Below are 16,136 nucleotides of genomic sequence, written 5' to 3' on the forward strand. Positions count from 1 at the left end.
CAAATCACCTCTTGCTTATTTGCCAATAGAGAATCCAAATAAGGACCTCCCCTAGTTGTCTCACCCCACAATTGTTTCAAAAAACTGTACTCAACATGGTCCAAAGGTCTTCTGGATTACTTGTGTCTTTCCATGTTGTCTTTCCAGCAAAAGTCAGGGTGGTAATATTCCAATGAGAACTAGGGTCTCTGTACATGAGTCTTTTTCCAGTTTCCTAAAGAGGCCTTCATAAACTCTTCTGGATCAGTCTGTAACAGACACCTACCACAATGTTTCTTTAACTGATTCTCTTCTCATCCTAACCCATCAGCTTGGGCACTGCATCTCCATCAACTATTCCATAGCAAAGCTCCATACATTCAAGACACTGCTTTGCATGAAGTTCAGCCCCGCCTCCTCATCTTCCCTGCTTATATTGACAGATAGTTTGCATTCATCTATTACCACATACCAGTAATGTGAGCTATCTCACTGTGTATGTTGTTCTTCTGATAGGAGGCTGTAGTTCTGAGAAAGCACATGGACTTCTTAGTCCTTTTGCCTTTCTTATGCTGTGTATGTTGTGAGCAGGCACTTGAGATTGGCTCCCAGTTGCACTTCAACAAATGTGATGGCTTCCCTGATCATGCTTTCCCACAGGCACTTCTTTCCAGCTCCAGGTACCTCTACTTCCCTTTAGGTTTTTCTCTGCATTCCCTGACTAATGTAGTTGAAAACTCTCTTCACAGAGTTAGCAATCCTGTTGGCAAAGATGATATTCCCTCTTTTTTTTTTTTATTGATTCTATCTTTCTCCATTGTCCTGGTTTCAGCCAGGATAGAGGCAATTTTCCTTGGGCTGAGAGGGAGCACAGCTAGAGGGCTGGGCCCAGATTAGTCACTGGAGCATTCCATATCACGTGACACCATGCTCAGTATATAAGGAGACGTGTGCTCTCTCATTTCCGTTTTCCAGTTGGCACGGCAGGATCTTTGGTGTAGTCGGAATTGCTGCTGGGGGCGGGCTGTATACTGGTTGCTGGGTGGTGAGCAACTGCATTGCATATTACCCATTAGGGCTTCCTATTGTTATTGTTGTTTTGCTACTATTACTAAATATATTTTTTTATTGTTCAACCTATGAATTTTCTTTTTTTCTGTCCCTCCCCTCTTTCAGTGGTGGGGGGCAGGGGAGAAGTAAGTGTCCGGCTGTGTGGTGATTGGCTACCAGCTGAGTTCAAACCATGACACCTATCAGACCTCATTGCTCAAAGACAGCCCCATGGTAATAACAGAGGAAATCTTGCCTGTACCACTACTTATATATTGTCCATCAGGATGTTTCTATTCCCAGCAGCAGCGCTGTGGAAAACCCTGTCTGGGTCCTGACAGGCTTCACCCTTGCTGCTTAGAGTCCACTAGTCACTTTTGATATGTTCAGGGCCTCTGTTGGCAGTATCACTGGTGCTGGCTTTTACAAGCAGCAAAAGGTAGTAATCTGGGCATCAGACAAGCGTTGGCAATCTCTTTCCCACATGCTGAATCCAGACCTCTGACATACAAATAAACATCAGAGATCAGATCTGGTCAAACAGGTAGGTGCCAGTCTCCCTCAGAGAAGACTCCTTCTTTATTGTCAATCATTGCTTCATTTTAGTGGTACTGGTGAGGGTGTATGTGTCAGACTGAGACAGCTTACATGCCTATCCAGATGAAACTGACTCTTTCTCACCTGTTGTCATGACCCAATACTTACTCCATACCTGAACTGTAGGTGAAGAGAAAGTCTCCTTCAAATTGTCAGAAGTAATCACCTTCCAGCCTCCACAGTTGTACAGTCTCTGTCCTGCTGTGCCCAAGTGTATCCTCTACCAAACCTTCCCCCACCCTCCAATCCTGCTCCTGTGGGTATCAGGCTTTTGACCCTTCAGGGTGTCTAAGAAAAACATGTTGATCTTCCATTTTGTCATCAGCGATGCTGTCTAGCTTGTTCTTCCTCCCCAGCTCCTTCCCCTAGCAACATGGCAACTCAACCAGGATGCATATTTGCCTGGTAAGGAGCTCATGCACCTTCCTTCCATGTTGTTCTGCAAGCAGGACCATGGATTTATACCTCTTCAGATTCTTGCTCAAGGTACCTCCCCAGAAGGGTCTGAATTCCGGTGAAGTTTGTACTGATTTGAAATTATACCAAAATTGTTCCCTCACAAAAATAAAAAAAAACTTTTTCCCCTTCTAAGGCATTAGGGTAACATTTTTTTTCTTGCTTTTTTTCTAGATATAGTAAAGCAAAACAGCACAAAGCAAAAAATGCTTACATTATCCTCACATCTATAAAGAATGGTAAATTAAAATCTGGTCATAAAATTGATCACCTGGGTTAACAATCCTATTTACTAAATGAGGTCAAAATGTGGTATAATATTAATAGCTAGTAATATTCTAACAATTTTTTTTCAGGGCCTTCTTTCAAGCAACGTACATCACTCTTTAATTAGAAATTCAGTCTCTCCCACCCAGCTTTTCTTCATATCACTGCATGGAAAATCTTTTTCTGCTCCTGGCAGAAATGGCAAAGATTTCATTCATATTAAAACTGGAAGACTGTGAAAACAAAAAGACTGTCTCCTACCAATTCCTTCTCCCGAATCAATTAATTTTTAACCATCAGTATTGAGAATTAATAATTTAAAAGATCATTCCCTCACTCAAAGGATCACAACCATTTATATTATATTAATATAATTCTGAAAATTATTGATTATTAATGCTAATCAATATAAGTAGCAAGAAAACAAGAAAAGAAATTTGGCAGACTTAAAGTAGAATTTTTCTGTAAAATACATTTCCACGCAAAGATTAAGTTTGGATAGTAATAGGCAATGATGGTTACATGTTACTACAATGTACTGCTACTGTTGCTCTCATATCAGCATTTTTTTAAAAAAATCTGTATATGTATGATTATTTGGATAAATCAAGTAGCCAAGAGGTTATACATGAAAAGTAGATTAATCAGAATACAGAATTAATGTTTTCTGCATTTTCTCTTTTTTGTAAGATATTTGTTAGGAAATTTTTGTGCAAATATATAAATATTAAAAGTTTAACTGTAGCTTATTAATTTGAATACATCTATTTTACTAAAAATAGGAAAGTTCTCCCACGATCTGGTAAGTCTGTGATTGTCGACAGAAAGGAATGCTGTGTCATGGAAAGAATTTATAATCTGGCTTGTCCCACTCACGTATCAGGATTTTTAAATTGACCATCACAGAGAAAAAGGGTAATATTGACTAAAGATAGTTATCTGACAAGAGAAAATATGCCCAAGAGATCAAATGTGAAAGAATCAAACAGAAGTTCATTAATGAATTAATAAGTTCAGCATATCTTTCCAACTATGCTTATTTCCATTAGACAAGTTTAACCTTTTTCCTTGTTTAATTCTTGCCTATATTCTATTGATTATAAGAATAGATTGTCTTTGCTTTACTAGACAATTAAAAGCCTCTCTATTAGAATAAACCTGAGCAAACCCCAAAAGAATATTCACAAAAGATTAAATTACACAGTCAGTTGAAGGACAATTTCCTTCTCAATGGCACAATATATTGGATTAAATATTATACTTCTCTCTATATAGAAGTACATAATCATAGCATATGCCATGCTCTTCTATTAGCATATTACAATATACATCAAATAATGAATAATTTATCTGGAAAATCCACTTTTTGTTTGTTTAGGAATGAGAAGCATATTGCATATTCAGATATGTCATTCTGCTAATATTAATCAGTTCTCTTTTCTACTGTGTTTACTTATAATACTTCTACAGTAGAATCACTAAATATAAATGAACACTGAAAATGGATTTCTTTTTCTGAAAAAGACTGTTGTGTTAAGGCTATTATTAAAAGTCAAAAGCATAATTTATAAAAATGACATAGAAAATAAATTACCTAAGTTTTCATTTCTTTATGCAAAACTATTGATGTTTGTTTTATTTGCTCAGCATAAATGTGTACATGAAATGTTTTGATGTGTACTACAGAATTCTCTTATAACCAGAAATGGCATCTCTTCAATGGGTTTTTTTTTGGAAAATAATTTAATAAAAAAGCCATTCACTACTAACATCTTAAGGAATTAAATCTGACAACAGCTTTCAAAGTCAGCAGTTTGCCATAAAAGTGCACCCATGACAAAATATATCTGACTGCAAAATGCTGACATTGAAAAGAAACTATGGCTGGCACCAGAATAACAACCGTGGCATTTGGATGGCAATTTCCTAAATAATACCAAGGAGTCTGGTACTGGTGTTAAACACACACTCATGAGGACAGAAAGCTCTCAAGACAGACCGAGTGCCCGTCATTACCAAGTGGTCCATGTAGGAGTTTGGACAAGAGAGGAAGAATCAATCAGGTAGCAGCACCTACCCTTGGGCACCAGACCGCAGTCAGAGGAAGTAGTTGCGTGGTGAGGTTATGAAGTGACTGTCACAGTACCAGTTTTAGTAGCTGCTCTGACAAAAACTGTGATGCTGACCTGATTTTTTATCTGATATTTAGACATTGGCTAACTAGAAATTTTCTTTAAAAATGTATTTTATTTTATTGGAATCTGGCACCAGTAACCTTATGACACTGGCATCACTGGATTTCACAGATTTATTGATTTCAGTAGCCTTGCTTAGACTCTGTTCCCCAGTGTTATAAATTTGATTAAACAGAATGTATATAATTTGAATAAATTTAACAGCATTTTGCTTCAGCGAAATGAGAAAACTACACCAGTTTAAAGGATGTCAGGAAGGAAAGAACAGAGAAAAAATCTGCAACAGACTAATTTTATATGGCTTGCATAAATATATGAATATTTTCAAAAGATTATGTTAAGTCAGGAATGTTTTTATTCAAATTTACATTGTTTAGTTTATATTCTCAGGCTCAGAACACAGACACCATTTATTCAAAATGACACTAAACTAATTTCATATATAAAGTAAAAGCCAATGACTGATGTGAATCTTCCATAATAAATATGTTTTCTTAGATAATTTCTGTTTTTATTTTTTTGACTTTATCATCATAACACCACTGCAACAACATTACATTTTAGTCTTTCTATAACTCACTTTTTATCAACAGAGCTAAAAGACACTTCTGACATTAAAGTGAATCAATCACCACTGTTTTCCAAGGTAAATTATGTAAATTGAATACCATTAAATAAAAGTAAAAATGTGTTTAGTTATGGGAGATAGTCCAGTGTACAAAGGCACTATAAGACTATATAAAAGCTAAAAAAAGCCAAAATCCCGGCCCAAATCTATTTTCTCTGTTTTACTGACTGTTCTTTTGAAACTAGAGGATACGATCGTTTTAATTTTAAAAAATAAGTAATTAAAATTAATTAATTTTAAAAAATCTGTGGTTTAGTCTTCATCATCTTTATACCGCTTAATGGCTCCCACCCTCCAAGACTTTCATGAGAATCATCAAATCCTAGAAACACTAATGAGCAATAAGTTAGATGCCTAAAATTTGAGGTCCCTGCAACTTTAAAGACTAAATGTCTTAATGCTAAATATGAAGTTACCTCTATAAAATGTTCAGAATTGTCTTTTTCTTTAACTTTGAAAAGTTCACATGTACCTCTAAACTTGCCATTATTCTATACATTTGCTGCTTGGTTTAATCTACTTTGTGGCATATGAAAACAAAATGCCTCCACAACTGAGTATTAAAGTCTAGTAAATTTAAATAAAAACCAGAAATACTGTGGAAGTGGATAGGAAGAAAAAAGAAATACCTGAAGAAGCATGAATATATTGATATTACTTGAAATTAAGCAAAGTATTACTCTAACAGTTTATAAATATAGCAAGTTTTTCTTTCAGTACAAATTTATAGCAAATCCATTCTTTTCCTTGAAAAACAAATTCTGCTTTCTGTGAAAGGAATTACTTTGTGATTCTATGTATATCTGTGAAAAGGTGTTTTCTGTGTAACCCGTACAAATTGAAAACCAATGTTCGTTCTTTCTTTCTTTCTTTCTTTCTTTCTTTCTTTCTTTCTTTCTTTCTTTCTTTCTTTCTTTTTTAAAGGGAAGATATTTGAAAAACAATACTTAGCACTTTTCAAGTAAAAAACATTTTCTTAATTGTATATAATGCAGACCATGCAATAATGCTGGAACAAAGTGAAATAGATCCACATCACAAATTTTAAAATTAATATCACACAGAGGTGCATATATTATGCTCCATACCTGTATAAATTTCTGTAAAAATAGAGAAAAGCAAAAGTTGAATATATTATTTAAGTGCCTTCTTTTCTTTTAAAATAGACAAATTTATAACTACTAAACAATGAAGACATGTCTGTATCCACATCTGTGGATTTCACATTTCAACATTAAAACATGTTTCACTCTTTCTCAGAAAATAAAAGAATGCTACTAAGGAAAAAAATAACACAAATTTATTTCCTACCAAAATATATGGGAATTTTTTTTTCTCATTCTTTTATTTTTTTAGTACATCAGTATTCAACTTAAATTACTAATATATGCAAAAAAGCTACTGAAAGTTGATATCAACCTCAATTTTTCCTTACGGCCTAAGATCTGTGGGTATCATTTTCAGACATAGTAATGACCACCTTTAGTTCAGGTGGCTAAACTCTTATGTATTTTTAGGTTCTGTTTTAATTTTCTTAAAATTTGACAGATTGGCCAGACATCATTTATAGTAGCTGATACCAGGATTATTTTATTACTTTTATTTGCATATTGGCAAATGACCCTATACCATACATGGGCTCACCATGTAGAAAAATAAAGCTGCAAAGATTTGTTTCTCCAGTCAACTCCTCACCCAAAATTTGGTAAACTTTTCTTTGAGCCACAGAAATGCCCTCATAATTTGTAGGACAGTCAGAGAAAATGTAACCATGTTTTAATTATCTGAAAAAATGTGGTTTGCACATACTGTCTGAAAAAATTAAGGGACAGATACACACAGATTCTTATTTGCAATGAATGTACCTTGTGTCATCTACATCACTTAAATCTTCTCTGTGTAACCAATGTTCTTGTACACCATTGTCACAGAATGACTAATGAAATTCAAACACCTAGTCTGCTGTAAATGACTGGATTTACACATGCCAGAGTACTCCCAGAGTACTCATGGCTATAAAGGCTTAGAAAACTTTCCTTGTGTATCAAGATGTGTCCCGAAATGCAGAGTGAAAGCAGAGCTGATACTACAACACATACCTCACTGAATTTGTACAGAAGAAGGGCAATGGGTCTCCTACAAATCTTGTCATATCTGCCAGACCCTTGTGGATATTTAACCTAAAAGTGTCTAAATTGACACTAGAAACAGTTAGGCAAGAGATCTGCTCTGTGAACTGATGCATTTTGGAGGCAGAAACACATGAATTTATAACGTATCTAAATGGCAACTTTTGGAAACAATAGAAAAATCAGTAGAAATACCAGAAAAAAATTCAAAAAATGTTCTGCAGTGACTTCATATATGAGCCAACAGCAAGTCCCAGTTCATACTTATTCCCACTTAGGCACTGAATAGCCTTTTAGACCAACATTTTTCTTTATGGTTAAGAGGTAATGCATATTTTCTAGGTAATATACCACAAACATTGACACTCTGCTTCTCTACTCACAGAAAGCTACTATGTGATGCAAAGTGCCCTTCATAGCTCTATGCACCAGTCTCATTTTTTTCCTAAATAAAATTTTATTTGGCTATTCAATGTCAAGAGAGTGGCAAAACCAGATATAAACTGATGTTGAACAGGAGATATTGTTTTATGGTCTAACACAGGGATATGTTAGAAAGAACCACAGGTCTTGCAAAACTGCCTTTTTCCATGGGCCTTGGCACAGGAAAGACTGAGATTTGGCCTATGAGCAGTGAAAAAGTAATTGCTTCATTATCTCTACTCTATTTTTTTGCCTTCATGAGCACTTAAATTTCTTACTTATTATCTGTTTTGTAATTAGCTGTTCCCATAATAGTGTCCTATGCTGAAACTCCATTATTACTCTTGCTTTTCAACAGACTTAAGCATTTTTTTTTTGTGCTGAGTTGCCTTTCTCACTACTTTACTTTCTTTTGCAACATGTTTAATGGCCAATTACCATTTTTGCTTTAATCTTAATTGGAACACATTTGGAGGCATGTGTCATTAAGACTGCAACAAATAAGTCGACATTTCCTTAGAACTGAATTTCAGTTTTCCTCTACAATTACATATATTTGATTAAAAAGGTCATACCTATTAACAACATCTAGACCAAACACATATAGTGCATTTTTTTAAATAGGTCGTGTTATAGTTTGGATCAAAGGATAAACTTCATTGCTGTATTAAAAACAAGTTACTAAACAGCACTTTTTAATAAATAAATAAATAAAGTCATGTCAACTCTTACAGGGTTATCACATATCATATATTCAATCTCTACCTGAAAGTGATATTTTAATGATTTCTTCCTTTCAGAGATTTCTTTGAGAACAGCAGAATACGGGCTCAGCCCATGAGTCTAAGAAATGCTGGTAGTCTAGTTCACCTTCTCCTTAAATACCAGTGTAGAAAATGTGGAAAAATTTCAATTCTGGTGTAGAAGTGCAAGAACTGATCTTAGCTTTCAATCCCAAGTAAGAATAAAGCAGCCTTATAAACCCTACTTTATTTTCTGTAAAATGAGCTGGTCTAGAAATTGTAATGGAATCATTCTCCTTTTGAATGCTAAGAATGCTGAAAAGCAGCACGCCTGATACAGGGATGATCCCACTTTGCTACACTCTTAGCAAGGATTGATATCTAGTATTTGTGACTAACTTCATTGATGTGGCTGTGTGATACATAGAAAAGTTGGCACTTCATAGCTGTGAATAGTATACATATTTATTACTACAGACTTGGCTGTTAGAAGAATCTTTTAACGTACCACAAGGTTCTTACAAAATACTAAAAACACCAGTGCATCTAAAAATGGATGAAATGGCTAATGATTGGGGTGAAGCACCTAGAGGTGCCTTGAAAGTAGGTATGTAACACTAGTACAACTCAAAAGTGTAAGAAAGACTCATCTACTATGTAGTGGTCAAATTTTACTAAGAAACAGTAACACTGTTTATGAGCGGAGCATTTAAGCACCTCTTCTACTAAGATATCTTTGAAAAAGTCAATAAACTGCAGGCATTCCTCCCCTACCCTTCATACAACTGAGCAAGAGACAGATATAATCTGCAAACCAATGTTCTCCTTCAGCTGCAAGTTATATGAAGACTTAAAACTAAGGAAAGCAAAATGTATCAATCCAAAAAAGACAGTTCTGATTTTGCTGGCATAAATGGAAGAAAATAATGGGTATGTTTCAGCCTTATAACAAAATAAATAGCTTAAGACAAAAAATATGCTTTGCTAAATTGTAATGGAGACCATCAAGGGACTGAAAAATATGGTAAGTTTGGGGTTTGGAAAAATATTTTTTTACTCTTTAGCATAAAAGAATGAGGAGTGTTTCCCTCTTTCACTGAAAAGTAAAGGGCATGTTGTTTTCAAAATATGATTATTATCAACTTTTGCTTCTTATTGTTGTCTGTAAATAAGTACTTTCATGTCTGCATTTAACATGCTTCCACATGGAAGGAACAGCATAGATGGAATTACTGATAAAATATATATATTTTATATATAGAAAAAAATGTAAGAATGGGCACTATAAAATTTACTAATAGAACTGTGCTTAAATTGTGTGTGAATTTTTAATGAAACAAGACAGTATTTCCTGATAGACACATGGGAGCTTTCACTATAACTTCCATGAAACTGTTAATACACCTAAATGAGATACAGTCTCACAATATGTTTCTCACACACTCTGCTGTCTTCTGAAGCACTTAATATCAATTCCATAATAACTGTGATTCTATTATAGAAAGGCTACAATTGTAGAATCAATATCATAATAGAAAAGTTATTATAATAACTTCCTAACTAGGATACTATAATGGAATCAAGCTCATAAGAGGCCTGAGCGGCCTGCTTAACACCATAATAGACAAATTACTGACAAAGACTATAATTGATAACGTATCAGCCAGAACTGTAGCAGAATATACTTCTGAGCTGTTTGTCTCCTCTTGCTAATATTAAAATCTTTGATTTGTCCTGCACCCAAATCAAGTTTATCTTCCTTCCAGCTCCCAGTTGCAATAGTTACCTTGCCAGTACGGAATGCAACAGAAAACCAGCTAAACCCCCTTTCTCTGTTTATAAATAACTTCAGAATGTCCTCCGACAAAAAAATGTCCAATAAACATGACTATCAGTGTTGTACCTCAGATATTGTAGAAAATGAGTGGGAGGGGGAGACATATCTAAAATAGTAGCATATTTACAGGGACAAGCAAAAGTAACTATACCAGACATACTTAGGTTGAATCTTGTATGAAGAGAACATTATACTATAGTATGTTTGAGTGGCAGCATGATAAATAGCATTTCAGCATTCAAGTGTGAGGTGTAATTTGTACTATAGAAGTCAGTAACAGAACACCAGTGAAAGCAGACAGAAACAGACAACTGGACTTTAAAAAGTGGACTGTTGTGTTGGGGCAATTAGAATATATTCACAAGTACATACAGTATTTGTGGCATAGATTACTGTTATAAATGGCAAAAGCATATTATATAAATCTAGATGCTATTATTTTTAGTCCGTTTGACATTAGTTACAACACATGCTCAGGGAGGCTCAGTAACTTCTAGGATTTCTGTGTGGGCTTACACAGGAATGTCTTCAGTAATAACATAATCTGGTATAGATTTTTTTTGGTCTTTAGTCAAATATTGAGCTTCCTCCAAATCAAGGTCAAAAAAGTTATTAAAGTATATGGACTTTGAAGTTCATTTTTTTATACCTTATCAGTACAACAGGTAAAGCTCTATGATTTTGGAAAATATGAATTCAATTTTCTCCTCCACAGGACAAGGAACTTGGTTGAAATAGGATGAAACAACTTCAATTATCATATTCAGTAATTAGAACATTATTAGAAGTTGACAAGGATGTTATTTCATACCTGGAAGTCTTATAAGTTTCTTCAGTTTTCTTTTCAATATATATAGTACCCTCAAGTTTTTCAGCTGAACACTTGGGAAAAGTCAAAGGTAGCAAGTTCAGTGACAATAATTCCCATGAAATACTAAAATACATAGAAAGATCAGTGATCTACACTAGTTGTAGGGAAATCCTCTGTCTTGAGAACACCGATGGAGAGGAATCAGTTTTGTCACTGCTAGGGTTACAGCAACACTATCAGAACATGTACTTCTTCTCCAGTGCTCCCCATGCACTGGCTTTACCATGGACACTGGATTTTCTAAAAAGTTTTATGCCCACAGGAAAACTAAAACATCGTTCACAGATCAGGCTTGTAGGGTTAATTTACGCAGCCTGGACTGTTGGACATTTGAGGAAAAATCCATATATATATCACTGCAAAAGCATCATTGTTCTTAAAATTTTGGATGTCTTCCAGTATTCTGTGGAAGCGAATGGAATGAGTTAAAACAATTTGTCAAAGTAGACAAATTCATGTTGGGTTTTTTTTTAAAAAAAAAACAAACAAAAAGCCCCAAACGAAATCAAACCACAAGAAAAGTACAGGAAACTGTAAGTATATATAAAACTTCAATAAAATTTCTGATGACTTTTCATATCCATATAGGACTAATACAAAAGGTTGTTAAAATATAAAAAATACATATTCAGGATATCAGTTTCCAGCACATAAAAATGAGAAGTAGTTATACTAGCTCTCAAAAGAAGTGAAATGGGAAGAAAGCAAAAATGTAAAAATTTTTCTGTTTTCTTTTTAAAAAGAAGAAATAAAGGGGAAGAAAAAGGAAAATGGAAAAATCAAAACTTTCTGGTCGTAATCCTGCATAGTTTCCTTGTCAAGATGAGAATAGTCAAGGAAATGAGGAAGAAAGATAAATATTTGCAAACCAGTTTTTGCAAACCAGTTTCTATAGAAAAATAATTTATAGATTAATCTGGCAGGTTACCTTTTGTATGAATGCACCTAAATGTCCAAATCATGCTATGAATTCCTTAATTCTACATTCTATATAGTAGAGGTCTGCTGTTCATTTCCTGATCAACTGGTATCTTACATGTTCCTAACAGTGGTGCATACCCTTCAAGTCAGATTTTGTGATATGAGAATCAAACCATTATGGAAATACAAATTCAGATTGCTTTCCAAGGAAATGATCGCATTCATAATATAACATTTATGTTTTTCCACTGAGAATAACAGAAGCAGCAAGAAAATCTGTGAAAAATATTCAAAAAATAAAACAGATATTCCTACAAAATTTCTATGATTTATATAATGTATTTACTTTCTCAATAAAACAATTCTTTAATCTGTAATTAGTGCACACAAAACTATTCCTTACAGTAACCTGAATATTTCCACACAATTAGAAAATATAGTTTAACTACCCATTATGTTGGCTTACTATGAATCTGTTAAAGACTACATCTACAGCAGTGTAATACTAAATAGATTGCATGAGGCTGAGGTAGTTTTCATAAGAAACTAATTCTGCTTTTATTTATACCATCATTAATCTAGATAACAGTATAAGAATTTGATCTTGAAAGGTGCTGAGTAAACCTGTAAAGAAGTAAACAGTCTCAAAAATTCTTTTATTTCAACAAGAATCCTGTAGATTCTAAACGTCCTGTACCAATGTTTTCAGAGGATCTCAGCTGCCATTTATGAGTCTTGCCAGCAGGGTTTAACTTTTCCATTGAGAGTATTAGACACTGATAGCTACTTGAAGGATGGCTACAGAAATGTTGACTTTCTGAAATTTTAATCACTTAAATATCTAAATGAATACTGAAGTCTTCTGAAAATCTGGATCCTTGTGAAACAAGTACTTAAGGGACCAGTATTTCTAACCATATACTGAAAATTATTTCACATCTTTCTGAGCAGAGACAATTCTGATACTGCAGTACTCATTTACTTGTTATTATACTAGATTTTATTCAGCAGAACAGAAATTAAAACTAATAAAAAAGACAAACTCAGTTTTGACCCTTGACTAAAATAGTAAGAACAAACATTAGAGTTTACCTTTTTCTCATGAATGATGAATTTAATGCACCCATCTTCCCTAAAGAGGAAAAGCCCTGCTGTTTAAACATAACAAGAATATTGCCTTTTAACGATTATTCTGGAATCCTAAGTATGTAACATTATATTGAACTGCAGGAGGAAAAATGCATTTATATTTAATTTATAAATCAACAAGTGCCTTTAACTGAGATTATCATTTGAACTAGATTTGCTCAAGAACACAGCACATTTTGTTATTTTAAATTATTTTAGCAATGAGTGCTTAAAATTATCCCCCCCAAATTTTTATGAAAAAGGTCACAATAAAGCTTGTATTTTAAGTGTTCATGCCTTTAAAAGCATGAACAGAAATAATCACACACCATTTTTGGATTCCAAAATAACTATAAATTTTTTTCTGAGAATGAAAAAATTATTTTGAGAATGCCATGACCAATCAAGTTAGAGAGAAAAATGTGTAGAAAAGTAACTGACCTTTGTGATAGCAGCTTAATGGGCATACGCCTTTCATTTAATAAATAATCTTATATTGTCAAGAAACTGGTTTTGAAGTATCTGTTTTGATTAATAAATAAACACTCCTAGTAGATGTATAAACAAAGATTACTTCAAATTAGTTTCAGCCTAAGGTATAATTGGCTGGTCACTTTAAAAGCTTTGCTTGAGAAAATGAAGGACTAATAATGCTGTAGGAAGAGTGAAATGAGTTTAGACAATTGACAGAAATGCTTTCTAAAGTTAATTATGTTTGCTTTCCCCTCTCCCTTGGTGTTCATTACCTTTAAATGGAGCCACACATTGGCAGAAGTAATTACCAGGTTGGTCAATGCAGGTGGCTCCATTCTTGCAGGGAAATGAAGCACACTCATCTATATCTGTTTCACATCTTGCACCTTTGAAAAGATGAAAGATTTGAACATTTAATAAGACAATCAGGTGTCAATTTCTAATTCATTTGCACCACAAGAATCTCCAACAACTTGTGAGGAGAAACTAACATAAATCAGCCAAATAAAGAGCCACACGTACTAATGTCACCATCCATTTAATTCTGAACACCACGAATAAGTAACAACTTATTTCTGAGTTGCTAAATGGTAACTAATCTTCCCTGTGTGTGGAAGCTTTGAAGTCCTTTTTAAATGCAGACTAATTTATCTTCTGCTATTTAGTTTACAGATGGAGTCAGTGTTCCAGTTTGTTGGAATGCAAATGAAACATTAGACCAGGGCAGATAGAGAGAAACGAGAAGGTAACACAAGCAAATTAGTCCCTGATGTCTTAATGGATGCTTTGTGGACTACCTCGATGTGGAAAACAAGGTTTACTGTGAATACAACTCACCAGTAAAGCCTGGTAGACAGATGCATTCATAGCCACCAATAAGGTCTGCACATGATGCATTATGGAGACATGGAGAAGAGTGACATTCATTTATATTTTCTTCACAAGTTGTGCCTATAAATATATATCAGGCAAAGGGGAGAGAAGTTACTGCATAGTACATATAGTTAAATACTGACATTCAATTTAACTGAATATAGCTCACATACTAGAATTTATTTGACACCCTTTTTAAATTAAAATTTGGACATCTATAACAGTATGTCAATATTTTTAATGTTTAAGTTATTAATTAATTTTCCCAAAAGATTAAAAGTGCGGTCATTGAATAGATTCCTAAGGTTTAAAGCAGACAATTTTCTTGTAATAAGAATATAGAATAGAAAACAAATTACATTAAATAGACTGTATTGCAACGACATGAGAGGAAATATTCCTTGTGTTTCTGATAAGGCAACAGATGTACTCCCAGAAAATGGAAAAAGAAATCTGATGTAGGCAAGAACACAATTTATTCCAGTCTAGACGTTAGCTAACATAATCACATAGCTACTTGAAATATAAAATATTTCTCAGTGAACTTAATTTTTTATCATTTGAAGAAAAAATGAAAAATTACATCAGTTGAGAGGTTTGGGCAGTTCAAAGAATTTCAATACATAAAAATGCAAGTGATAATTGATCTGAATATAAAGAGCATTAGAAATGTAATATTTTGCCCTGTGTCATTTGAATTATAGATTTCTTTGTATTTCAATGATTAAGAATCCACGGTTTAAAAAATGATGCACTAAAAATAAAATGGATGCACTTTAAATTCATAATCTGAGTTGAAAGCAAAGAATAGCTGCAGATATTAATGCATCCACTTATCATATAAATTGGACAAATATGCCAAGAACGAAACCTTTTTTTCTCTGATTATATTATATTAAATCTGCCCACAGTTTAAAAAGTTTACAGAAAACAGTATATATAAAATTTCACTGAACTCCATTGATCCATTTTAAACAGCTAAGCCACCACCTATCAGCAAACACCTATATCTATGCTGTCATGAAAACAAGGTAGATAGCTTTACTCAAGATGCACTTATGCTGAATTTACATATTTATAACTCCAGATGATACTAAAAGTATACATGCACCTCATCTGTGATGTTAAAAAAATGGTGTAAGACTCAACGTAGATTTACGAAGTTATACTTCTATGGATTTTTTTAATACCTTGAAATCCATCCTGACAGATGCAACTGAAGGCATTCAGGTGATCAACACAAGTAGCTCCACTGTGACAAGGGTCGCTAAGACACTCATCTACCTCAGTCTCACAGTTATTACCTGGAAACAAGTGAAGGATTCACTTTATTAGGAACAAGCCACTGGTGAGTCAAGAGTGCAAGCAGCAACAACAAAATGAAATAACTGAGGTTAGAGACAGGGAACTTTTACCAATGAGCCATAAATGGTCTTTGGGAAATTCATTTCTTGTTGATTAAAGGCAAAAGTGTGAAATATATAATTTATAATGTTCAGATAAATTAAGTCCAACTTGCATACAGTAGGGGCTTACAATCACATCAGTGTAAGACAGACATCCTG

At 33.9% G+C, this 16,136-nt stretch overlaps 1 protein-coding gene across 1 annotated transcript in view; it reads right to left on the reverse strand.

Moving 5' to 3' along the window:
• Positions 1 to 16,136, reverse strand: part of EYS (eyes shut homolog) — a 1,054,063-nt gene that overhangs the window by 631,549 nt on the left and 406,378 nt on the right. Inside the window, exons 16-18 of the mRNA XM_074895818.1 lie at positions 15,762 to 15,875; positions 14,536 to 14,649; positions 13,971 to 14,084 (exon numbers count right to left, since the gene is read on the reverse strand). Of these exons, the coding sequence (XP_074751919.1) occupies positions 13,971 to 14,084; positions 14,536 to 14,649; positions 15,762 to 15,875 (342 nt within the window). The remainder of the gene's footprint in view (positions 1 to 13,970; positions 14,085 to 14,535; positions 14,650 to 15,761; positions 15,876 to 16,136) is intronic.

The sequence above is a fragment of the Athene noctua genome, chromosome 1 (genome assembly GCF_965140245.1).
Source record: "Athene noctua chromosome 1, bAthNoc1.hap1.1, whole genome shotgun sequence".
In the NCBI taxonomy this organism is placed as follows: domain Eukaryota; kingdom Metazoa; phylum Chordata; class Aves; order Strigiformes; family Strigidae; genus Athene; species Athene noctua.